Source organism: Trachypithecus francoisi, unplaced genomic scaffold, assembly GCF_009764315.1.
Source record: "Trachypithecus francoisi isolate TF-2019V2 unplaced genomic scaffold, Tfra_2.0 Lachesis_group0, whole genome shotgun sequence".
In the NCBI taxonomy this organism is placed as follows: Eukaryota; Metazoa; Chordata; class Mammalia; order Primates; family Cercopithecidae; genus Trachypithecus; species Trachypithecus francoisi.
Window position 1 is genome coordinate 122,172,282 of NW_022681453.1, and position 27,956 is coordinate 122,200,237.

At 34.1% G+C, this 27,956-nt stretch overlaps 1 protein-coding gene across 3 annotated transcripts in view; it reads left to right on the top strand.

The window, feature by feature from the left end:
* The window catches only part of NAALADL2 (N-acetylated alpha-linked acidic dipeptidase like 2), a 967,958-nt gene that overhangs the window by 461,819 nt on the left and 478,183 nt on the right, over positions 1-27,956 (top strand). For all 3 annotated transcript variants that reach the window (XM_033211735.1, XM_033211737.1, XM_033211736.1), the window contains exon 5: positions 21,453-21,603. In XM_033211735.1, coding sequence (XP_033067626.1) covers positions 21,453-21,603 — 151 coding nt within the window. The remainder of the gene's footprint in view (positions 1-21,452; positions 21,604-27,956) is intronic.

A 27,956-nucleotide genomic window follows, 5' to 3' on the forward strand; every position in this document is an offset into this window, starting at 1 on the left:
AAGTAGTTTTTTTTTTTTTTTTTTTTTTTTAATTCTGTGAAGAAAGTCCATGGTAACTTGATAGGGATAGCATTAAATCTGTAAATTACTTTGGGCAGTATGGACATTTTCACGATATTGATTCTTCCTATCCATGAGCGTGGAATGTTTTTTTCATTTGTTTCCTCTCTTATTTCCTTGAGCAGTGGTTTGTAGTTCTCTTTGAAGAGGTCCTTCACATCCCTTGTAAGTTGTATACCTAGATATTTTATTCTTTTTGTAGCAATTGTGAATGGGAGTTTGCTCATGATTTGGCTCTCTGTTTGTCTGTTACTGGTGTATAGGAATGCTTGTGATTTTTGCACATTGATTTTGTATCCTGAGACTTTACTGAAGTTGCTTATCGGCTTAAGGAGTTTTGGGGCTGAGACCATGGGGTTTTCTAAATATGTTATCTCCAAACAGAGCTAATTTGACTTCCTCTCTTCCTATTTGAATATCCTTTATTTCTCTCTCTTGCCTGATTGCCCTGTCCAGAACTTTCAATACAATGTTGAATAGGAGTGGTCAGAGAGGGTTTCCTGGTCTTGTGCTGATTTTCAAAGGGAATGCTTTCAGCTTTTGCCCATTAATTATGATATTGGCTGTGGGTTTGTCATAAATAGCTCTTATTATTTTGAGATATGGTCCATCAATACCTAGTTTAATGAGAGTTTTTTGCATGAAGGGGTGTTGAATTTTATCGAAGGTCTTTTCTGCATCTATTGACATAATCATGTGGTTTTTGTCATTGGTTCTGTTTATGTGATGGATTACGTTTATTGATTTTCATATGTTGAACCAGCCTTGCATCCCAGGTATGAAGCTGACTTTATCGTGGTGGATAAGCTTCTTAATGTGCTACTGGATTCAGTTTGCCAGTATTTTATTGAGGATTTTCGCATCAATGTTCATCAAGAATACTGGCCTGAAATTCTCTTTTGTGTTGTTGTTGTGTCTCTTCCAGGTTTTGGTATCAGGATGATGCTGGCCTCATAAAATGAGTTAGGGAGGAGTCCATCTTTTTCTATTGTTTGAAATAGTTTCAGAAGGAATGGTACCAGCTCCTATTCGTACCTCTGATAGAATTTGGCTGTGAATCCATCTGGTCCTGGGCATTTTTTGATTTGTAGGCTATTAATTACTGCCTCAATTTCAGAACTTGTTATTGGTGTATTCAAGGATTCAGCTTCTTCCTGGTTTAGTCTTGGGAGGGTGTATGTGTCCAGGAATTTATCCATTTCTTCTAGATTTTCTAGTTTATTTGCGTAGAAGTGTTTATAGTATTCTCTGATGGTAGTTTGTAGTTGTGGGATCAGTGGTGATCTCCCCTTTATCATATTTTTTTGTGTGTATTTGATTCTTCTCTCTTTTCTTCTTTATTAGATTGGCTAGTGGTCTATTTTGTTAATCTTTTCAAAACAACCAGCTCCTGGATTTATTTATTTATTTATTTATTTATTTATTTATTTATTTATTTTATTTTGAGACAGAGTTTCACTCTTGTTGCCCAGGCGAGAGTGAAATGGTGCGATCTCAGCTCACCACAACCTCCGCCTCCCGGGTCCAAGCAATTCCTCTGCCTCAGCCTCCTGAGTACCTGGGATTACAGGCATGTGCCACCACACCCAGCTAATTTTATATTTTTAGTAGAGATGGGGTTTCTCCATGTTGGTCATGCTGGTCTCAAACTCCCGACCTCAGGTGATCCACCGGCCTCGGCCTCCCAAAGTGGTGGAATTACAGGCATGAGACACTGCACCAGGTCTGATTCATTGCTTTTTCGAAGGGTTTTTCGTGTCTCTATCTCCTTCAGTTCTGCTCTGATCTTAGTTATGTCTTGTTCTCTGCTAGTTTTTAAATTTGTTTACTCTTGCTTCTCTAGTTCTTTTAATTGTGATGTTAGGGTGTTAGATCTTTCCTGCTTTCTCCTGTGAGCATTTGGTGCTATAAATCTCCCTCTGAACACTGCTTTAGCTGTGTCCCAGAGATTTTGCTATCCCTCCCCTTGTCCCCAAACCCCCCGACAGGGATAGCATCAGGAGAAATACCTAATGTAAATGACGGGTTGAGAGGTGCAGCAAACCACTATGACACATGTATACCCGTGTAACAAACCTGCACTTTCTGCACATTTATCCCAGAACTTGAAGTACAATAAATAAGTAAATACTACAAAAACGCATGCAGCTATCTTTTCTGTTTTGCATTCTTAAAATATTGTTAATTCCAATTTCTGTATTACACATTTCTGAATCACTGAATATGAAAACTCATGCTAAAGCATAGTCAATTAGCTGTGATTTAGTCCATTGATGTAATGAGAATGGGTGCAGAAGAGAAATAGAAAGAAAATAATTATAGAAATACAGAATTTTGGCAGGATTGATAACTACTGATGTATACCAGAAGGAATGTGAACGATGAAATTCTACTGGACCAAAATAATCCTCCCCTTTTGTTAAGTGAAGAATTGGATCTATCTCTAAACTGTAACACCAGTAACAGTGGATATTCATTGTGGATTACTCAATAATTTTGATGCTTCCACAGTCTGAGGATATGAAGCTGTTTGCTTGGAACCCAGAGGGAGACAAAACACAAGAGAGATATGCATATATGATAAACTCAGTTGCCCTTCCAGTTGGGGACACCATTAACTAATTAAATCTGCTCTTGTAACTGGCGAGCTGCTAGCCAGAGGCATAAGGGATGATTTAATTTAGTTTAAGAAGATAAAGCATAGAATGAATTTGATCATGGTGATGCAGAAAGCAGTAATTGATCTTAAGGTAAGAGGAGAAAGAAATAATTTCTCATGTTTAAATGTGAGTAATTATGTAAGTACTCTGAGTTATCCGAGCTGTAATTCTCTGTTAAGAATCTTTCTGCTGAGCCTAAGTTATTACAATAGTTAAAGCATTATAGTTTGGGCTATATAATTCCATAGGAATTAAGTAATACTTACAGAAAGAGGATGAAAATTAATGAATTTTTAGGGTGAATGATGGGTAAGAATAAATCAAAGGCAAACATTTGTCTCACTGACATATGTGTTTCAATGGATTCACTTTTATCATTATTATTTGTCCACCCTAATTAATGGTAGTCCAGTTGGGGCTTAAGGGATTTTACAATAATAATTATGATTCATCTGACACCCTAGTAAACTTTTTCAATAAACTTTTCATACCATTTGAAATATGGAGTAGTTAATATATGCTTTCTTTGAGGAAATGCAGATAGTACATTCATTCATCTCCATGTGTAGGCTAAATTCATAGAACAGACATTGTGGAAAGGTAAAGATAGATTTTAAAATATATAAATATGCTGTATTACTTAAAATACCTTCTACTTTAACATGAGATTTTCTAAAATAATAAAGTGTGTTAGAAAATGCTATTTTCTAGTATAGTTCTGTATGATAAAAATAGTATCTAGTAGAGAGATATTTTATAAGTACTGGGGCAATAAGTCTGGTACTTACTCAATTTAAATACAGTCACAAATGTAAATGTATCTGCATGTGTGTGTATCCACCTGTCTAAACATGTGTGTGTATATATGTGTGTGTGTATGTGTGTGTATATATTTTTTTAATAAAGATTTGTGAGTAGAGTTAAGGATTGAAAGGATATAAGAAAATTAAAAGAGATCAAGAGAAAGAGAAGATTAATGTTTCAATGATCACTTGAAAGGAAATATTTAAAGCAATAAACATTGGTAATAAAAGACATTGACAGGTACAAAGAATGATCTGTAGATATGGCTTTAGGTGAAAATCATTTTGGGGAAATACATTTAACATACACATAACATACACATGGCATGACTGAAAAGACATGAGATTTGAAAACAGAGGTAGTTTTGTTTGTTTGTTTTCAGCCCCACTACTTTATGCTGATTAATTAGACAAGTTACTTAAATTTTTGGCCCCAGAAACCATTGGCAAGAGGGAACTGATAACACCTGTCTTTTACCGTTGTTGTGTAGATTCAACTGTAAAGTATGTGTCAGAATATAGATAGATATTCAACAAATGGTGGTCATTTCCAAGGATGAAACCTTAGGAATTACCAATAATTAAGTTGTATAAAAATCATATAATTTTTAAGACTACTGAAACTAGTAGCTTCACACTTTAAGAAGTTTTTGAGATTTGCATAGTTTTAACAAGGAGTGTGCCACCAAAAAAAATTTCCCATATTTCTGATCTTAATCTGATTTTGTACTTTCTTATTCCTAAAATGAATAGCTACATCTGGCATGAGTCTTTATATTAGATAGATAATCTCATGGTTATATATTATTAGTTTCAAGATTTTGTATAAGAATTCGGTTATCATATTTCTCTTAAACTACCTCGCATAGCGTTACTTGCAGAATTGTTGGTTTGGCCTCCATTCTCATTTCCATTCTCCTTATGGAGCATACTACCAGAGAAACTAGATGATAACAATGATTCTCATATTTTTCACAGATTAGAAATACATTTTACAGCAGTTTCTGTGAAAAAAATTTACAAGTGTGAAATGATGTGACTTTTCATCCATTTGATTTCACAATTTATCAATTGCCTTACTTTACTAGAATCCTTTCTAGATGTTAGTTACGAAGCCAATAGGACAGCAGTGGGCAGCAGCCTGTGGTTTAACATGGGACTTTTCATTCTGTGCCTGAAATCCTTGTAAAATTATGTTAGTAATGCGAAGGGAGTGGATAGTTTCATAAATTAGGACTTTTTTTCCACATGAAAATGAGAGAAAGGTAAAAGACCTATACAACCCAATCCAAATGGTGATTTTCTTAGTCTTATTTAATTTTGATAATTTCCAGACAAATTCATCATTGTGAATTCAAGAATGAAAAAGTATCATTATTTGTTCCAGACAAGAGAAAAGAGAAAGGGAAGAGAAATGCCACTCCATGCGAGTTATCTGTCTGGTTTATTTCACATCAGTGCCCATTATAATCAGGAATCATGAGCTTTTGGATATGTGTAAATGAATTTATTAGTGGATACTCTCCTTCTTTTCAACTATCCACATAAGGAATATGCTGACTGACCCTTCTTTCTTTTCCATTATCTTCTATCTGGAGAAGTTACAGCTATGTATGTATGTCCACAAGCTTATAACCTAAATATTCAATAATTGAAACCCTCTATGCAAGTCTGGCATGACTCTCTTCTTTGCAGATTTGGTTTTTATAATTGAGACAAAACGACACATGCCTGTACTCATTTCTATATTAATTTGGCATTGTTTCTGCCTCTTGCTGGCATTATTAAAGGCCTTTCCTGTGGCAGTCTCCTCTTTCGTTTCCCCATGAAGCCAGTGCTCATTTCAACTTGCAGGGTGTGCTCGGCAGCTGCCAGACCAGATGCAGCTGGATATTTTGTCTGATTTGAGTCTAGGGACATGGTCAAACTACTTTGGAAATATTTAGTTTATCCAGATGCTGCAACCTTCAGCTAGCTGTCAGTTGTGATGAATTTGTTCCGTTCTTAATGCTGCAAATATAATGTGCAAATACTTTTCAGACTCATACATTTTGAAATTATATGCTTTTCTCCTTTATTTTCTACCTTATTTTCTGCTTTTATATTAAATAATTCCTTTATCATACTTAAATTTGAACTGGTTTTTCTAATTTCTTAAAATGAGAATTAAGTTCCTGTGTAAACTATACATGAACTAAACTATAAACATAGGTTCCACTGTATTCCAAAAGTTTCATTGTTACATATTTCACTTCTCATTGCATTCTAGATGCTTTTGATTTACTCTGTGATACAAAGTTATTTGAGAATCAATTAATTTTCTTCATTATTTTATTAATTTCTGATTGGATATGTTAAATAGGTAAATAATATGGTCAATAAGAATCTAGTTATTATACTTTTTAAAAGATTCTCCTTGTGGCCACATGTATAGAATATTTTGTAAAATGCTTATATGGTATGTGTGTGTTTGTGTATGTGTGTGTATGTGTTCTCCAAGGAATGTAATTCTCTCTCTAACTGAACTTTATTATTAAACTGTCAAATTCCTGTATGTTCTTACAATTTTGACTTTCAGAATTTGTCCAATTCTGAAATACATAAATCTCTTATGTAATGCTATTTGTGAATTCTATCTTGAATTTCAAATACATGTTTACTTTGCCTTTAGGTTTGTTTAGTGCTTTCAGGTTTATGGCACATTCTTTATCTATTCTTTAATGTTTATTCATCATATAATATACACCTTCAATCTTTATTGCTTTTAAGATTTTTATATGAATTGTTTCTCTCTCTTTAATTTGCTGGTGTCTATTTGCTTATTTTCACAAATCTTTATTTTGTTTTAAGATTTTTTTATAAAAAAAAAATATTGCTAGGGTTTCATTCTCTTTCTCCAATTCTCCAATTCAAACATCTTTGATATCTATTTTGCTTTAGTGTAAAAATTTTTATTTTTTTATTTTTACTTTTTTTTCAAGCTTACTCAATTTTTATTTTTCTTTAAGCTTACTCAATGTTCATTAAAATATTTACCTCATGGTTTTGGGGTTTTCTTCTATTTTCTGATTTTACGTGCCCATCCAACATTATTAGACACACTTTTTTTATTTTCTTAAACATTTTTGAGATCCTTTGGTTAAAAGTACATTGCTACATTAATGATGAAAATAATGCTATTTTACATATTCCTTTTTCAAAGTATTATTGTATATTTCTCATTTATCTGATTTATTTTACCTATATAAGGCAGATACCTAGAAAAATGTACCTAGATAAAACTACTACCGAGTGCCAAGGTGACTTCTTTGAAGTCCTTGACAGGTGGACATTCCTCCTACACAAACTCTTATTTTCTGAAAAAGAATCCATACTCATTTTGTCTCCAGGCACCTCCAATGATCTCAGTCTGTGTTCTTATATAAAAGTACAGAGCAGCCAGACCCTGTGGCTCACGCCTGTAATACCAGCATTTTGGGAGGCCAAGGCGGGCGGATCACGAGGCAGGCGGATCATGAGGTCAGGAGATCCAGACCATCTTGGCCGGCATGGTGAAACCCTGTCTTTACTTAAAAAAAAAAAAAAAAAAAAAAAGTTATCCGTGTGTGGTGGAGCATGCCTGTAGTCCTAGCTCCATATGGAATCTACAGATTTCTCAGACTTGTGGTAGGCCCACTGTGATCTCAGTCTGAATCCTCATATACAAGAATTGGAAATGCAAAGACAGGAAGATTTGCTCACTTTTTGCCCAATAGTATACTATTAATTCCTGTTAAGGTTATTTTTCCATTTTAAAATTTATTTAAAACCAGTATTCTATTGTCACTATTAAGAGATCCATAACCATAGAAAAATCACAACCCCTCCCAGGATGACAATTTATTAAATTTAAAAATATATATACAAATAAGAAAAATAATGAGTCATCTTAAAAATCCCCTGTAGTAGCTGTGACAATTAAATAAGTCAAGTCTTGGGGAATGTCCTTTTTAAAAGTACTAGTTCAATTCGAAAAATAAATTATAATGAAATTTAATAGTAGTTCTATACCTGTTTAAATTTTTAAATGTTAATGTATGTTATATATGGTGCAGTCCTAGTAGGTATATGTATAGAAATTGAGAATAATAAAAATAAAGGTGTCCAGAATATTCTTGTACCCTTGAATATTTTGAGACATAAATATGAAACATGCAATCAGCTGTGAACGTTTGAAAATATAACAAAATTACAAAAGATTCAGAGGCATATACTTCTTTAACAATGTAAGCATTTATTTTGTCTTTGTCTATGAGCAATTCAATTATTTTGTTTCTGAAATAAATTAAGTAAAGCTTATTGAGTCTGATCAGCCCTTGTTTCCAGGGAATTGCAGTTCAATTTCATTTTTAATTAGAATTGAACATGGTAGATTTCTTAGCACTGGTAAGCAAGATCTAGCAATAAAATATGTACTTAATTTGTATTAAGTTTCTCAAATTTAGTGTAAAGAGTGAGTAATATGTCTGGTTAATATTTAAACACCTCACAATGTTCTGTTGTAGAAGTTTCCATTTATAAAAGCTGCTGTTCTATAACAAATTACTTTCACTTTCAAATAAACCTGTTGTCACAACACGAGCAAAACGTATTCAATTAAAAGAGAAAACAAAGTATAGTAATTCTTTACTCCCACTTGATGTGCACAGTAACTTGTAAAGATTCTACAAATGCGTATGAAAAGTAGATATGCTGGTTTAACACCATTTTTGCTTAAATATTATTGTTTTAATCAGGTTTAGATATGTTCATGTGGGATAGACATTTTTATAGAGAAAACTATTTTTTATGAAAGAAGAGAGACATACTTGCCATTGTGATAAACCCACATGGAAACAAGCTGTGCACCGTAAGATCAGTTGTGCTGATTTTTTTCTCTTTCAGCTTTTCACACCTATTTCTGTTCTGTGTCTTGTTTGCTCAATATCTCTCTAATGTTGTTCATCACATTGGGGATACTTGAGAGCTGTACATCTAAGTATCTGTTTTCATCATTTCTGTGCACTCAGACGTTAAACTGAGTACATTCTCTTCCTAGATTCCTGTCTTAATACAGTATCAAAGCAATGGAAAGGAGCTGGGGGATTGAGGGTGCGGAGGGCCTTGTGTTAGATGCCTAAGTCACCTGGGATACAGTCCATTGAAATAATACTCGGAACTATAAACCGTTAGATGTCTGTGATGAGAAATGTAGCATGTTGGTTTAACAGTGAATGTCTTGTTCAAAAGGTAAGTTAGAGTCAGAATGGACTTTTGTTGTCTTATCTCTTTAAATAATACCTAGGATTTGAATGACAATATACATGTGGGTAACTTATTTATTCACCCCAGATGGAAGAGGGATGCCTTTCTGGACTAGGGAAGTGGAATCTCTAACTTTGACCTCTGATGGGTTTGTACTGTTAAAAGATTTTTATCAATTACTGCCTGACAGGATTGCAAAGGCAACTGGTAATCTATAAACTATACAGACAAGTGATATGCACTCTGACCCTTCTTTGCCAACGTAAAACTTTCTAATTAGTGAAATTATTTCTGTTCTTAATTGAATTCTGTACATGAACTCGGCATCCAATTTGCTCCCTGATAAAAGAAGCTAGCAATAATTCATGGGCATATATATGAATCCTTGAGCGGGCCTAGGAGTGAAAATATCCCTTAGCTGTTTGTGTCTGTACTCATCCTATATAATCATACAATTAAATACGTTAATTTCAAGAGGGGTTGAGAAATTACATCTCTGTGAAGTAGATCACTTCTTTTTTAATGAAGAAAAAATGAATAATAAAGTAACAAAATTATTTCCCTGATTCGTAAGGAAAATTTAATAAATCATTTATCTTTTTTTTTTTTTTTTTTTTTTGAGTCAGCCCAGTCTGGAGTGGAATGGCACAATCTCAACTCACAGTAACCTCCACCTCCCGGGTTCAAGTGATTCTCCTACCTCAGCCTCCTGAGTAGCTGGGATTACAGGCTCATACCACCATGTCCAGTTAATTTTTGTATTTTTAGTAGAGACAGGGTTTTACCATGTTGGCCAGGCTGGTCTCAAACTCCTGACTTCAGGTAATCCACCTGCCTTGGCCTACCAAAGTGCTGGGATCACAGGCATGAGCCACTGCACCCAGACCATTATCCTATCTTTAAAAGACAAGCAATAAATTATAAAAGTATAAAAAAAAAATGTGATTAAAAAAAAATTACAGAAGAACTGGAAGACCTTAGGACTCATGGTTCTTCCAATCTAACAAACAATGAAAAACTAAGCCTGGTAATACATGAATGACAACAGAAGAGTAGCTTAAAGTTATATGAATATTGACTTTAGAAAATAAACTCATGCACTTTTGTTATTTTTATATCAAAAATCTTTTTTTTCAGGATAACTGTTTTTTTCAGCTTCCCTGACACACTTCTCACCACCCTAGACAAATGCAAATAAATCACATACCCTCAATTCTCAATCTGGTTTCCCCCTACTTCTTCTTTACCATAACCACCAAAATAAATAAATTGATTAATAATAAAATAAGGAGGAAAAAATAACTTGCATGTTATGTAGCGTTTTATGCTTCTGAAAATCTAAAGGTAACATATTACCTCCTTTGGATCTGCTAGTCAGTTTGTGTGTTTGGCAGGGCAAATGTCATCCATTTTTATGAATGAACTTCAGAGCTTTTCAGTGTCATGCCCTGCATGTCTCTCCTAATGGCTGGTTCAGGACAAGATCCTTACTGTTAGTCCAGTGTTTTTTCATCTGCTAATGTTGCTGGCACGCCAAACAAAAGAAAAACAATTAGATATATTCACAATGTACTACTAGTAGCTTATAATATCGTATGGAACTTGCAAACTGTGTAAGATTTGAAGTTTTTATGATAAAATTTCAAAAGTGATTTGACATATGCCTTTAATGATAATATTCATTTGATTTTTTTCCTCATACATTCCTTTTATACCGACCAGCCTTGGAGGAGAATTATATATAAACATTTATTTAAAGCAAATACTGCCAAAAGCTGACTTTATTGTTTTCTTTATCTTCATAGGATGATTCATAATGCTATAAATTACAAAGACATTGAACATCAAATATACATTTAGTCACCATTTTTTTCTCTTATATGTAAGAAAATTGGAAGCTCAGTTTAGTATTTCAGTTTTAAAGACAATTTTGAAGGCAGTAAAAATAGAAATATTACATGTTGATTCTTATACACATTGACAAATCAGAAAATTATGTATGTCACTAAACCTAACCAATAGCTAATTTCTGGTATTTTATTACCTTTAGAGATATTTTATTCTTATTAGTTATTATCTATGAGTTTCTCTCCCATTTATTATGTCTTTATTATATATACTCAGTTAAGAATATTGGTAGCTTAATAAAAAATTTAAATATAGTAAATTTTCAGACTAAATGATGAAGAACTCTATACTTTTTATTTGATCTTGCTTATTCAATGAAAAAAAAATCTATAATCCCAGAGGTTCATGCATGTCACTATATGGGGTCATTTTTTATCTCCTCACCCCCATCTCTTCCTCTCTGTCTCATACAATTGCATACATAAGCACTAAACATAAATAGTAGGTTGGTAAATCAGAAACTTACTGTCTTTATGACTTAATTTCTAACATATAGTACTAATATTATTTTCTGTTCCTTTTGAATATAATTTGTTTGGTTCAAAAGCAGCAGCATGTCTACAGATGAAAAAAAAGTGCATGCAGTTGATAATATTAACAATATATTTACTAATAAGGTTTGTATGCTTTCCCCCCAATATTGGCTGTGAGGAGTGGAATCATGTTAGAAAACTTATTAAAGTTCAATGCTCTTTATTCTTTTCAGTTCATAAACCACCTTAACAGGGGAAAGACCCTCTGCCACTGTGTTTTCAGTTCCTTGGATACTTCTTTCTGAAAATAAAAGAAATTAGGAAAATATTTTCTGGTCCCCACTCTGGAATTATATACTCAATCTAGAACATGGATTTTTTTTTTTTTTTTAAGATTGGGCTTCTTCCATGCCACAACCATTGCAAAAATTGTCAAATAACATGATATGAATTTTAAAAAGAAATCTATAAAGTTGCATTGTTATTTTTCATTATTTGGAAGCAATGTGACTTATTGGGGGAGAAGTACAGGAAAATACCATATGAAGACACATTTCTGTCCATTCATTTCCAGTCTGAAATGTATTATCTATGTGGTCTTCATCTTGTGATCCTTACATCATGGTTGCTTCATTTGTAAAATAAGAATAATTTCACAGTGTTATTATGAGGCCACAATGGAGAATTAGTTTAAGGTGGAATCAGTATATCTTATGAAACAGGAAATGCTCCCTTCCTTCCTCCCTTACCCCCACTCTTTCCTCCCTTCTTCCCTCCCTCCCTTCCTCCCTCCCTCCCTCCTTCCTTCCTTCCTTCCTTCCTTCCTTCCTTCCTTCCTTCCTTCCTCCTTCCTGAATTATGATGAAAGCTGAAGATTATATTCAGAGCTCTGCAGCAGCCCTAACTTTCTAAATAACTTCAAGTTTCTTTTTTTCCTTTACAAAAGCAGGAGGTCATTGCTTCTTATTAATCTTGCTAGAATTATTTAAATAACTTTAGATACATCAAGTAAAGCAATTTGAAATCCCAATTAAAGGTGTTCAGTGAATTCGAAGAAGAATGATATGATTATGCCTTGGATATACTCAGTCTGATTACAGTGAATTTTCCTTAATCATAATAGTCTTTTTTTTTTAACTAACAAAGGAAAATGAGTATATTTCTGAAATATAACAGAGAAACTGGAATCTTACAAGCATTTTTAGTGACATTCTTACAACACAATACATAAGTAAAGAGCCAGATGGCAAATCTATTAATAGAAAAACAATCTGTAAAAGAAAGGATAACATGATATTTGAGCTTCAGAAGTAAAAATATCTGCTTCAGAAGTGATTATATATTATGTGTCCAATATTTTTATTTTTCACATATGCCAGACCTATTTAATTTGAATAAATAAGAATGTGCTATGAGATATCAGGTTCATGTTTTTAAGTTTATTTTTATGTTATTATACTTATTAAATTTTAATCTAAAATGTCCCAATCTATTGTTTCTATACACATTAATCCCTATGACAGGACTTTGCAAAAATCCAGGTCTTTTTTTTTTTTTTTTTAACAATCTAAATAAACAGACATATAACTCTCACAGTATTGATTTCAGTGTCTTACTTAGAAAGCAGATCACAGTAAGAAGCATCTGATGTGTTTTATAAATTCACCCTTTACCCAGTCTATTTGTAAAGGATGGATGTATAATTAAAAGGAAAGGCATACTTTAGTGAAAAGATTACCAGACTTGAATTCGGAAAACTCAAGTTTGATTCCTGCCATTACCACTTATTAGCTCTGACCCTGGGCCATTCCCTTAACCTTCATGAAGCACAATTTCAGTGACTGGATAAAGAGAACTATAATAACTTATATCAAATGATCTGAGTAAAAATCAACAAATAAGAGATAGTGTCTGGCACATAGGAGATACACAGTTAAGTACTTGATAATTCGACCTAAAGTTGACTCAAAGACCTAGATCGTAACTACAATAATGTTTCTAAATCTTTGTATCGTTTGGCAGATATTTGTCTTATGTGGGTTTATTAGTTTCTAGGGCTGCTATAGCAAAATACCATAGACTGGGCAACTTAAACTACAAAAAATTATTTTCTCACAATTTGGAGTCTAGAAGTCCAAGATCAAAGGCTGATAGGTTTGGTTTCTCCTAAGGTCTTTCTCCTAGGCTCAGTGTGTCCTCATATGGCCTTTTGATTCTGTGCCCAAGCATCTCTGTTGTCTCTTCTTTTGCTTCTGAGTACCTGAGTCATATTGCGTCAGGGCCAACCCATTCGACCTCATTTAACCTTAATTACTTCTGTAAAGGTCCTATTTTCAAATACAGTCACATCCTGAAATATACTAGAGGTTAGGACTTCAACATATGCATTTTGAGGGAACACAATTCAGTCCGTAACAGTGAGACTTAAATGTTTCCGTAAAACTAAGGTCTTGCTTTTGTTACGTATTCGCTCTTCTTATCTACACGAAGATTCAGAAAGCTTTTCTAGCGATAGAGGCCAGGTGAACATTCCTCGTGCTGGACCAATGTTTTGAAGAAGCTAAATGATGGGAAAAAAAATACAAGCTTTTTCCTTTGGTTCTTGATATCCAAGTGGTAGTTCAGGATGCCATATATTCTGACCAGCAAAAACTAAAAAGATGAAGATAACATTTTAGTGGCTCAAAAGGATGAGTAGACAATTTAGGAGCATCAGTGAATGGATGAAATCCCAGTGGAATTCAACTACTATTCCCTTGCTAGACACTGTGAATAAGTAGACTGCCCAAATGACAATAACAGCATCCTCCTTCCGGATGAGAAAATATGTTTTGGTTAAAAGCAACAATAGAGGTTAATAAGAAGAGAAGTTGGGTAGCAGGAATCAGAAAAGTGGGTCGGGCACAGTGGCTCACACCTGTAATCCCAGCACTTTGGGAGGCTGAGGCAAGCGGATCATGAGGTCAGGAGATCAAGACCATCCTGGCCAACATGGTAAAACCACGTGTCTACTAAAAATAAAAAGTTAGCCTGCAGTGGTGGCGCACCTGTAGTTCCAGCTACTCGGAAGGCTGAGGCAGGAGAATTGTTTGAACCCAGGAGGCAGAGGCTGCAGTGAGCCAAGATTGTGCCTCTGCACTCCAGCCTGTGCAACAGAGCGATACTCCATCTCAAATATATATATATATATATATATATAATATATATATATATATATATAAAGAAAAGTGAAAAGTGTCCTTTCTCTCTTACCTTCCTGGCATTAATTTTCCTTGAATAACAAAATGTTACTGCCATGTCCTGCCCATATATTGCTAGTATTGTTTATTTCAGAGCTGATTATTTGGCAGTTCATAGGACCTATAGGTTTATATACTATACATCAAAAGAATGTGTTAGTATGGTGCCCTGCAAGAAATATGAAATCAGCCACCTTGCAGTTGACCAAAAATATTTTATTTATAAAAATATGTCTGCAAGATAAAATTACGCATTCAAACTTCATTGGGCTAGTCTCCACCACTTTCTTCATCTCTACTCTTAGATAACAAAACAAAACAAGAATCAAAATAAAATAAACCTATTTTTAATTATATATTTTTACAGAAGGATAAAGAGAGAGCATAGCACATTTAATTAAATGTATTGTGTATCAAATTTCAAGAACAATCTGGCTTAATACTTACTTTCACATTCTCTCTCTATATATATATGAGAGACAGAGGCTGTACATACTGTGAAGTAGTTTTGAAAAGTAAAATTAGCATTTTCTAGTATAATATGTATATATAGTTCTAACTATATATCTAATTATATGTATATCTAACTATATATCTAACTATATATTATATATAGTTAGATCAGATGCCACAACAAAATATGTTGTATAAGTTTTCTTGCCAGTAGGTGTTAGCAGTCAAGCAAAATAGCATTCATGTAATACACTTGTACCATATACATTATTTTTTTCATTCATTCGTTACTAGATACATATCATAATTTATTCATCAACTCGACAACAATAGAAATATTATTTTGTGCTAGGCACTCTATGAGGCATTGGGTAGAAAGCATGAAGCTATAAGGTTTCTGCTTCAAGCCAGCCACAATCTAGTGCCACTGAAGTTACCTACCAAATCCTTTTTAATTGCTGGGGAGAAAAACAAAATACACTTTCACTTGGTACACTGTGGGCATACAAATACTTCCAATGATGCATTCTTTGTTATTGTTGGTGATGGAGCTATAATGTAGCTTGATGGGAGTTGGCTGACCTTGTGTATAGAAACTTAAAAGTGTCACAGGATGACTACGAACTATTTCTCAGTCGCTAGTCTAGCACCCTACATCAGGTGCCTACGTTGCTCATGTTGGGATGTTAGCACCTATGAAAACCTGGACAAGGATTACATTGAGTTAAGCACTTAGTGGTTCTTTGAGCTAAATAAGAGAGGGTGGAGGCATATGTAAAGAAGGTTTGTTTAATGTTGCCTATATTCATTGAAAATGTAATTTGAAATATATATATATATATATATATTTTTAAGGAAGAATCATTAACTATGGAAGGATTAGTAATTATCAGTAAAGGACATTTTGAATAAAAATGTTAATAATTTATGTGATATTTAACTTCTCTCCTGGGAATAAAATACTTTTTGAAGAACTTTTAGGGTAAAAATATTCCCAATATAAACCAGAATGTTGAAAGCTGTGTTAACAGCGTTCATTTAACCCTGCATGATTATGCAATTGTCATATACATGCAGCAGTATATTTTAGGCTATAAATACTGTGAAATAGCTTAGAAAAATAAAATTAGCATTTTCTAGTATAATATTAAATTAGAGCTGAAAAGGAAGAAAGGAATAGTTTATTTACTTGGAAGAATTTTCATGTGTAGATTCTAAATATTTCAGTTTTCTTTATATTGTGGCTAAAAAAAGTTAAATGCAAAATTAAAATATTCATACTATATATTCTCATAAACCACATCATAACACTATTTTAAGGTTTTTTTAACAATAGAAAATTTGATTATTTTGGGGGAGAATATATTCCTCACCAATAGTTTAAAAGTAGATTTCATATTTGGCCCTATATTTTAAAATGCAATTAATGTGTCTTTATAAACATTTAACAAAATCATTGGGTTATACAACATGGTTTTTCATTTAGAGCAGAAAGGATCTTTGGGAACAATATAATTCAATCTTTACATTCTGTGGATGATGAAACCAAGGCATAGAAAATTTATATAAGTTGTCACATAGCTATTTAGTGTCAAGGTTGGAACCAAATTTCTGAATTGCTTTCCATACTAATGATTTTTTACCTCTCTTGGTTATGATTGATATATTTTCAAGTAACAGAAGCCTTGTCAAAGAAAGGGAGAAAAATCTTACCCAGTTCAAGTAAAAGGAGTACAGTGGAACCTGGAGTCTGTGCACAGTATTCCCTCTTTTGCCCACCCTCATCTACATTTTCTCTGACTGTCTGCTCCTTTTTTGTACACAGTTTCCGTCAAAAGGCTCATAGTTTCTAAACCCTGAGCAAGGTGGTTACGTGGTTGAGCATGGCAAAGGACCCCCCAGCCTATCACATATAGATATTTGAGAGAGAGAAGTCAGGGATAGTTGAAGCTCAATGTCAGGAAATCTTGGCCTAAAACTTGACCCCATTTTTCAGAAATTAGACCCCCATGTAGTCATCATTCTATATCTTAAGCTATCTCAAACCATAAGAGGTAGTGAGCAGGACTAAATACTTTTGCATGTGCCAAGGGACAGTCTTCCACCAGCTGAAGCAGATATCCCAGAGACAGTAGGCTTCACCCCTTTTATACAGGCTTGTCTTTGAATGTATTTTTAAAAATACAATCCTTCCAGAGTAGCATACTTTTTCTAAACATTTTAGACAACCCCAACCTCAGCATGTTCAGAATGTAGTTAACAATGCAGAGGAACACTTCTCATTTGGTTTGGTTCAGGCATTGTCTTTTTTTTTTTTTTTTTTTTTTTGCCAACTTCATTGGAAATCCAAAAATAGATAATTTCTGAAATTAAGTGTCTTTATTTCTAAATGAAGAGCTTTAAGATGGCCAGTGACAGATGGCGCCAGGGACCAAATTTGACAACATTGAACAGGTGTTTCTACCTCAGGTCAAACCATTGCAGGCAGACAATGGAAGAGGGAGCTAAATCACATATTGGGCTCTATCCCTTCAGGGCTGTGGGTGAGTAATCACTCTAGCCAAAAATAGTGTATGATTATACCCTGTTGCTTCATTATAGGCCATCAGCTATAGACAAATTCATGTTCTATATTGATTATAAAAGGGGTCAAAACATATTACCAAATATACTCAGAAGAGACACAACTGGCCATTCTAGCATATTCTTTTTGACTTAGATCTAAAACACTAGGTTTCATGAACATTAAACAGCCAAATAGTTATTGTACTTACCTTTACAGAAGGAATTTTTGAGGAAATTTTGACTATCCCAGTAAAGGAGGGTTAGCACATTAACAACAACAACAAAAAAAAGACAAAGAAAATGTGGATTCCCACATCCCTTTCTTCTGCTTGTGGAAGCATCACTCATAGAACCACTTTTGCAACGACCCTGAACCTGGCATCACAATCCCTCCCTAGACAGCTGTTCTTTCCCAGTTAATTGGAGGTAGTACTTAAGATGGAAATTTTTGGCCATCCCGCTGGTAAACTGAACTTTGTTAGATGTTCACAGACCTTGTCCTACTTCTCTCCATATCCCAATTCCAATGTTTTACTTTCAAAAAAGTGACAACCAATATATTGTTGTAGATGGATACGTGGCCCAGAAATCTTAAAAATAATTTTTCACAAGCAAGTAATTCTCAAAAAAAATGCAAATAGCCAGAATCATACAGAAATCGGTTTAACTTGGCTTGTAATTAAAGTATGTGTTTTTGACAAATTATTTTTGGGTACCTTGGTAAATATTGCTTAAAAAGAAATAATATTAATTGTTGGTGAGAGTGAAGGGAAGCAAAACCATATATAGCTAGTAAGACTATAAATTATTAGCTCCTCTAAAGGGAAAATAGCTTATCAAAAATCATATAAATGAATGATTTGACCTGGGAATTCCACCTGTGGAAATTTATTTCATGAAAATAGATATTTTTGCAGAGATTTTGCTACAAGCATGTTTATTGCATATAGTATTGAAAAATTATAAATTAAATAGTTTAAAATTATTGTAATTAACAAATTAACAATTAACAATTGTTATATGACCAACAGTCAGGGATTGGTTAAATAACATTTATGCCTGTCTATATAGTAGTATTTATATTATATATATATGTATATTTAACAGTATATGGTGATTTAAATTATATAAAATTGTATTTATCAACATAGACAAATGTTTATTATGTACTGATAAGCAAATGAAAGGAGATTGCAAAGAAGCATTTATGATGTGGTTTTACTTTGTAAGTGTATGTATGTATGTTCATAAATCCAAGTAAAAGGGTCTAGACACCCCAACAAGTTAACATTAACTATTTCTTGACAGATAAAATGATGGGACTTTTTTTTTCCTTTGCCTACACATTTTTCTCTGTAATGATCATGAATTGCTTTAGTAATAAAAGGTAATTTTTTAATATTTAGAAACTTGCTATCCAGGGAATTTTTTTTTATTTCTTTCCCTCAAAAAACTTTTATTAATTTTTATTTATTTAAAAAGTTATACAGAATACTGAAAGAAGTTATAAAAATGAACAAGTACTACTCCAATCTACAGAATGCCACTCTTAACATGTTGCAGTATGTGCATTCATTTATTTATAGATTTTTTGTTGTTTATTGAGGCATATTTTACATACTGTAAAATTTACCATTTTAAGGTGATGTGTGTATGATATATGATGAATGTTACAACCACTACAATCAAGATACAGAATATTTCCATCACCCTCAAAATTGCCTCCTCACCTTTGTAATTAAACCACTCTCCTCAACCGCTCTCTAACAATCACTGATCTGATTTCTGTTCCTAGGGTTTCAACTTTTCAAGAATGTCATGAACATGGAATTATACAGGAAGCAGCTTTCTTAATCTGGCTTCTTTCATTTAGCATGATACTTTTGAGATTCATCCGTGTTTCCCTTTTAATTGCTGAGTTATAGTCTATTATATTTTATATATTATTCTATAGTAAGCAAACATTCAAAATCATTCAATTGATTATTCTTTTCAAGAAGAGCTATTTCTGCATGTAAACATTAAACTCTCCCTCCCCCACATGGGTGGGGGTGAGGATTTGAAGAGTAAGTCTTAAATGTGGCCCTGTCATTCACACATTCTTTGCTCCTTTTCCTTTTCTCATTCCCCATTTTTCCTTAATTTCTTCCCTCCTTTCTACTAAAACACTGAGGGGAAAATAATGACAAAAGTCTGATATGAGTGGTTGTTATAGAAGACAACTGAGTCATTTCTGTTTTACTTAGGTTCTCAGTTAGTTTATTTAATCATAAAAGCAATGTATGCTATTCATTACACCAAAAATTGGAAGAGGATTTTTAAAGGACTAGAAAAAAATGACATTATTGTGACATTAAATTCTATATCTGTTTCTATTTTTGGCACATTGTTTTAAAATCATGCTATATATGCAATTATGTTTTATTTTTCCTAATAGGAGGGCTTTCCAAATATTTTCTCGGGGCTCTCCTGTCTTTAAGAATTGCTGGGCAGGGCACAGTGGCTCACACCTGTAATCCCAGCCCTTTGGGAGGCTGAGGCGGGAGTATCATTTGGGGTCAGGAATTTGAGACCAACCTGGCCAACATGGTGAAAGCCCGTATCTACTAACAATAAAAAAAATTAGCCGTGCATGGTAGTGCACGCCTGTAATCCCAGCTACTTGGGAGTCTGAGGCAGGAGAATGACTTCAACTTGGGAGGTGGAGGTTGTGGTGGGTCAAGATTGCACCACTGCAATCCAGCGTGGGCGGCAAAGTGAGACTGTGTTTCAAAAAATAAAAATAAAAATAGTTGTTGTGTCTAGCCTGCATCTGTCTCATTCATTCTCTCATTTAGCAATACTTTTGAAAACCTCCTAAGTGCAAGGTGTACAGTGATAGAGAAGATAAGCACAATCCCTGTCCTCAGTGAGTGGGTGCTGCCTTGCTTACTCCACTGCAAAAGTCAATAAGCAACATAAGCAGTAACTGGGGAGTGAAGTATGGGTATTAACTAAAGTCACACAATGAGCAGTAACTGCCTGTATTGAATATGACCTTTAGTCATATTATCTTTATTATCTCTATGTTTTCTAATTACTTTTCCTCTCTCATGAAAAACTAATAGAATTAACAAATCATGATTATTGCTTTCGTATCAGGTAGATCATACTAACATGACTAAAATGAATAAGATCTTTACCAAAAAAAATCAATTTAAAGAGTTAAAAAGAAACTCGGTATATTGTCAAGTTTGTCTGTTCCATCATACTTATCTGTTGTGGACTTACCAAAGAACAGAGAGGAATCTTTACATTAAATATGTCTCAAATGACAGGGTCTATTTTCAAAACATTTAATGACAGGGGCAGAACAAGGGCTGATCTTTCATAAAGAGACCCCCATAAGGTTACATGTAAATTTTTCAGTTGCTATATCTGGGAGATCTGGCTGGTACCTCCAGGCAGAGACCAAGATGACTAGTATACTGGGAGCTGTCAGGAGGTTCAAGACAGTGGCTATTTTCTAAACAGTGTGACAGTATTTCAACATTTTAATGACTGGTGTGATAGGCTCAACCGTGGAAAAAAATATGTTACAATACTGCAGGTGATTTCTGCTTTAGGGAAAGGCATAATGGTCACAACAACTCTCCTTTTAAAAGAAGAACCTTGTGTGTGGTAGATCCTCTATTAATCCAAAAAAAGTAGAAAGTTAAAATCCACTTAGTAAAGAATCATACAGTGAGGAATTCCATGAATAGACAATTGAAATAAAATATAGACATTATAGCAATGCTGGTAGAGATAGAGAAAAACAGGAGAAATAGAAAAGAGGGGGAAAAGAGGCCAGTAGAAAAAGCTTCTGGGCTTGATAGAAATCTGAAATATCTCCTTATTTTAAAAGAAAAAAAAAAAAAAAAAAACAGGAAAAAGAGTCATCTTATCATAGCCACATTGGCAAAATGGCACAATATGAAATTTTACTGTGCATGATAATATTTTTAATAGCTTGCTTCTCTCTTTTAGCTTTCCTTATTGGAAAAGGCTGGATTTGGAGGTGTTCTTCTGTATATTGATCCTTGTGATTTGCCAAAGACTGTGAATCCTAACCATGATACCTTCATGGTGTCACTGAATCCAGGAGGAGACCCTTCTACGCCTGGTTACCCAAGTGTTGGTAAGTTTGTTGTTCATCATTATTATACTTGTAAGTAAGCATTACAAGTTTGCAATTTATAAGTAAATGCTACCTATCGGGAATAGTGATGTCAAATAATTCTTATCATCCCATCTTATTTTTTAAAAAAACAATTTATTTTTCATATTCTCAAAATTATAGACTATCAATTTGTTGCTATAAATTGGATTTATACTATAATGTATTTTTATCTCAACAAATTACAGTATGAACAGATAGAAATGTATTTTATGTGTTATTGTGGATTGACTGATAAGACAAATTAACACCAGGAGTGGTAGGCACTCCAGGTAAGGCAATAGCGTGTACAAATACTCAGGAGCATGAAATGTCTGCTGCTTTGGTGCAGCTGTAATAACTTTAAGTCCTGGGTCTAGAGGTACACATGATCAAGTTAGGTGAGTAAAGTAGTAAGAAAAGATGCTAGAGAAGAATGGATTTAATATGCTTTTCTGGCTGTCTTTTTTTTTTTTTTTTTGAGACGGAGTCTTGCTCTGTCACCCAGGCTGGAGTGCAGTGGCGCGATCTCGGCTCACTGCAAGCTCCGCCTCCCGGGTTTACGCCATTCTCCTGCCTCAGCCTCCCGAGTAGCTGGGACTACAGGCGCCCGCTATCTCGCCCGGCTAGTTTTTTGTATTTTTTAGTAGAGACGGGGTTTCACCGTGTAGACCAGGATGGTCTCGATCTCCTGACCTCGTGATCCACCCGTCTCGGCCTCCCAAAGTGCTGGGATTACAGGCTTGAGCCACCGCGCCCGGCCTTTTCTGGCTGTCTTAAGGGACCTCATTGTTTTGGTCAATCACTGGAAGTATAGAGATGGCTACTTTGCAGCAAATATCTTTCTTTTTCCTAGATAGCTGTGTTCATGCTAGTAGGGATCATGTGGAAGAGAGAAAACAACTGTGATTTTGGCAGATGCTCACCACATCATTGAATTTCTGTCCAATGTGTCATTGACAGATATTCTGTTCATTCAACTTGGCTGAGGATAAAGCTCTTTGAATCTTCTTCCAGGGTGATACTGACCCATTAACCATGACCCTTCAGTCAGTAATTAAACTAATCCAAAAATTATGTAATTATTAATGTGTTCTGCCAATATTTTTCCCCCAAAAAGATCACAAAAGAATTTACTAGTTATCTTACTCAAATCCAGCTGCCTATTCTCTCATTGTTAACTTTACCAATTAATTAGCATCTTTCTCCAAGAAGGAAGGAAATTGAATCACATATGAGAATTATAACCTATGAATTTTGTTGCATCTACTGATTATTGATTTTTCTTCTATATGTTACAAAAGTATTCCTTTAATAATCCATGTAAATTTACTCCGAGATCTCACTGATCTGTACTTTGTGCAGTCCCATGTCTTAGCATTACAATTTTAAATTAGAATTAGTAGGCATCTATCTACAATTTCTAGACATCACCCAAAACACCAGTCAGCTCTCTCATTTGCAAATACACTCACTGTTCTGCATTGTAATTGCTCAGCTTCAGGAAGCTGCATTTGGCAGTTAACTCACTGTGGCAAGTCAATGGGCTGCAGTGCTACCAGAGAGAGTCTGTATGAGTGCTCTATCTTAAGCTGATAAGTTGTTCAGTTGGCACCATTACTCAGCATTTTCTTGCCCCAGGTCATTTCACAAATGCAGAATTCAGTCACAGGTAGCAAGTGTTGGTCAGAGTTGTAAGAAGTTTCAATGTGCTTTTTTTCTACTTTTTATTCTAAAATAATCTAAACTTCCTAAAATAGTTGCAAGTTTAGTATGTATAGAATCTCTGAAATGGTTTTATTCTGCCATCACCTTAACAAATAGTGTCTGGCTTCTTTTTATCCATGCTAATGTTCTTATCAAACAGTGGCACCCTTTCTTTCCTCTGATACTTTTTCATTTTTTACATGACAAAGTTGCAATTTTCCAAATTTTTCTGTTCTACTTCTCTTTTAATTAAAAAATCCATTTAAAAACATTTTTCACTTCTTTCATTTTACTGTAACAGTCAAAAGAAGCCACGTAGCACCTTGAACACTTTGCTGCTTTGATATATTCTTCTACCAGATAACTTAGTTTATTGTTTTTAAATTCTACCTTCCATAAAGCCCTAGGTCATGGACACAATTCAGTCAAATCCGTTGCCACTTTGTAACAACAATGTCCTTTACTTCAGTTTCCGGTACATTGTTCCTCATTTCTGTCTAAGACTTTATCAGAATGGCCGTTACTGTCCATATTTCTATTAACATTCTGGTCTGACCATTTAAGTAATATCTAGGAAGATACAGGCTTCCCTACAGCTCTTGTCTTTTTTTTAAAGACCTCACCAGAATTGCTGTTAATAATCCTAGATTTGCTTACAACAATTTAGGCTTCTTCTGGCCTGTTCCTTTTAAGTTCTTCCAGCCTCTACCCATTATCCATTTCCAAGCTGCTTCCATGTTTCTAGGAATTTATTATAGCAAAAACCACACTTCTGGTTTCAATTTTCTTAGTCCATTCTGTGTTGCTATAATGGAGTACCTGAAACTGAGTAATTTTTTAAAAGCAGATATTTGTTTCTTACAGTTCAGGAGGCTGGTCCTTCCAAGGTCAAGGGGCTCACATCTGGCAAGGGCTTTAATCAGTTCATCCAGTGGTGGAAGGCAGAATGGTAAGAGAGCGAGCATCCATGAGAGCAAGAAAGGGCCAAACTCACTTTTATAGCATGCCCCTCAAAATAACGAGCCTACTCTCATAACAACATTAATACATGCGTGAGAACACTTCATGATCCAATCACCTCTAAAAGCTCACACCTTTCAACATGGTTGAACATGTGTTTCATGTGTTTCCAACACATGACCTGTGGGGTCCACATCCAAATCATAGGAAATGGTTATTAGAGGGACTAATCTAAAACTAACTTTTTTCAATTTAAGAACTTTGTTTTATTCACCAATTTAAGGGTGATAAGCTGTAAAGAAGTAATTTAGAACAACCCAAAATACAAGGAGGTAGTTTTTAACTTTGTTTGTTTGGTTTTTAATATAAACAAAGTAAACACAGTCATTTAATGAACATTCCATATGCCTCATCCAGCTTTATTGACTGTCTACCTTTCTATCATTTTTGTTTTTTATCTGTACGTTCCCTCACATCCCCACAACAGCAGTATTTTTCAAGGTAAAATTTACATAAATTAAAATCCAGCACGCATACATGTAGGAGAAATTCAATAATGGGTAACTCAGGGTTGTTAGAACTTAGCTCTTATATAATATCTTAAGAAAATATAAAGATATTTAGAATAAATATATAGAAAAGTAACAAGACAAGGGAAAAGAGATTTAGCCTTTCGGGGGTAGCAAACTGTAGGAAGATAAATATATGGGTGGAAATTAATGAAGATAAAAGTTTTGTTTGAGTAAGGTTTGTTATGTAGTTTCTTTTCCTCTGCCCCTCTGGGTTAATAAGAGTCTCCATGAAAAGTCTAACCCTGACTTTTTGTAAATTGCGGGGGAGGCAGAGAGGGTTTTGTAAGGCACCGGGAGCATCTTCTGTTTCTCAGTTATCTTCAGCTCAAAGTAATCTTTATGCTAAAGTGACATATTTGGGGGTGGCATATTCTGACCCCCATGACTGGTTTCACCAACTTGCTGTAAGTATTTCAACTACACTAAACTATGATCCAAACAAATCTGATTTCCTAGGACCATATATTTCTGGAATTCTAAGAGACTTTATTGTTTATATAGCAAATATCAATTCTCAATTTAGAAGCACAAGAATCCTGCATTTTAGCCAAAGACTCAGGTAAATAGGGCATACAAACTGATATTTACATATCTAGTCATAATTATAATCCCAGTGATAGGTTGCAGTTAGAGTTGTATTTGGCCTAAAGTCATAAATCAGCTACATGGGGTAAGACCCAAAACAAACAGAAAATCAGAAAGATACAAGGTAAGCATAAAAAATAAGAAAGTAAGAAATATGTATCTTTAAGGAGTATTCCATTTGGTCTATGTTGAAACACGGAAAAGAAAACCTTTTCTGAATTTCTAAGTGGTAAGATTGTCTGAAATCTGAAGAACTGAAAATAGTATTAGGAATAACAAATCCTTTCTTCCATGTACTTTCTTTAATAATTTATCTTCTGAATTTTGTGTTGGCTACAGTGTTGATTTTAATTTTACTAACACCTCCAGGTAACTGGTAATCTGTTTACTACCAGTTAATTGTTTGTCTTGACTTAGACTTGAATTTCATTATATACCATTTTCAGAAATCCATCCTGATTTAAAGCTTTGTATCTACGTCCCTCTCTCTGGTTTTCTGCTACAATCTTTTGTTTTCCTTTTTATTTGTTTTAAATTCCGGAGAGAAAAGTCTTTTCAGTGGTTCTATTCTAGTGAAATGTATCAAATGAAACAGTTTATTTAATATTCCCAGTGTTACAATTCAGTGGATCTCTGTGTTGTTTATCTACTGTCTGTTCAACATCACCCCTGCCAAACAAAACTATTCAAAGAATAAAGAGTTATCACTGTAATTTGTGACAAGTCATCACCAGGTGTTCCTGGTCCAGTTACCTGGACAAATATCGAAAGACTGACTTGAGTTGGCACTAAATCAACTGAGACAATGTTGAACCATTTCCTGACTAGAATGGCAGAAAATATAAGTATGTGCCTAGTTGTCAAAGCAAAGTGTTAGATATTCACAGCATGAAATGTCTTGTCACTTGGTTGGGGAAAATAGTGTCTGAATTCTTACTATTTCACTGTAAGTGCCTGGTGGTTCTCATATGTGCTGTGCAGGCTTCAGATTTACATGTAATATTATTCAACTTGATTCTTAGAACCACTTGTGGAGTGGCTCATTGTTAAGCAGCAAAATTTTTCTGAAAGTTTATTCATAACGTGTTCAAAAGATTGATTGTTTAAATTCAAACTGCTCCTTTAGAAAGTCTAAATTTTGTTTTGAAAAATAATTTGGGTGACATAAGTTCTCTTGGCCCCCCAGAGGGAAATTTACAATTGATTGTTTGAATGTCTAGGATTATAGTCTACAGAGAACATTTTTGAGTGGTTATTGTTCATAAAAAAATCAGTGTGCTATATACTAAATTCATCATTTAAAATGTTGTTTACTTATTGTATTGGGAGCACTCTACTTTAAATTAAATGTGTACTCGATCAATAGAGACAGTTTGTTTTGTTTAAGAACTAAAGTTTTCACAAAAATCTATGATGAATTCTGAGAATGATAAAATCACTGCTAAAAAAAAATTTACCAATGTTTCTCTTGTAATGAATATAGAAGCTATTGAAACAACAATATGATTAGTTTAAAGATTGTGTAGCACTTTTTATTTTTTACCTTGCGTGGCTGCTTCAACGAGACAGCAGTAGCTGGCTTCATTTTGCAGATGCCTTTGGTCCCAGCTACTTGGGAGGCTGAGGTGGGAGGATCACTTGAGCCTTGAAGGTTGAACTGTAGTGAGTCATGATCCCATTACTTCACCCCAGACTTGGTTATAGACCTAGACTCTGTCTTAAGAAAAAAATTGAAATCATATCAAGTATCTCATCAGACCACAATGGAATAAAACTAGAAATCAATAACAAGAGGAATTTTTGAAGCTATAAAAATACATGGAAATTAACAACATGCTCTTCAATGACCATCAGGTTAAGGAGGGAAAAAATATTGAAACAAATGAAAGTTGAAATACAACATACCAAAATCTATGAGATACAGCAAAAGCAGTGCTAAGAGGAAATTTCATAGCAAAAACACCTATTATCAAAAAAATACAAAGATTTCAAGTAAGCAATCTAATGATCCATCTCAATGAACTAGAAAAGCAAGAACAAGACAAACCCGTACTTAGTAGAATGAAATATATAATAAATATCAGAGTAGATCTAAAGGAACTAGAGTTGAAAAAATACAAAACAACAATTAACAGAAAGTTGGCTTTTTGAAAAGATAAACAAAATAGATAAACCACTAATTAGAACAACAAAGAAAAATGAGAGAAGACCCAAATAAACAACATCAGAAATGAAAAAAGATATTACAACTGAAACCACATAAATACAAAAGATCAGGGGGGCTATTAGGAACAACTATACACTAACAATCTGGAATCCTGAGAGAAAATGGATAAATTTTGGTCACATACAATCTACAAAGATTGAATCAGGAAGAAATAGAAAACCTTGACATACCAATAACAAGTAATAAAATTGAATCGGTAATAAAAAGTCTTCCAACAACAACAACAAAAACCTGGGGTGGGATGGCTTCACTGCTGAATTCTACTAACCTTTCACAGAAGAATT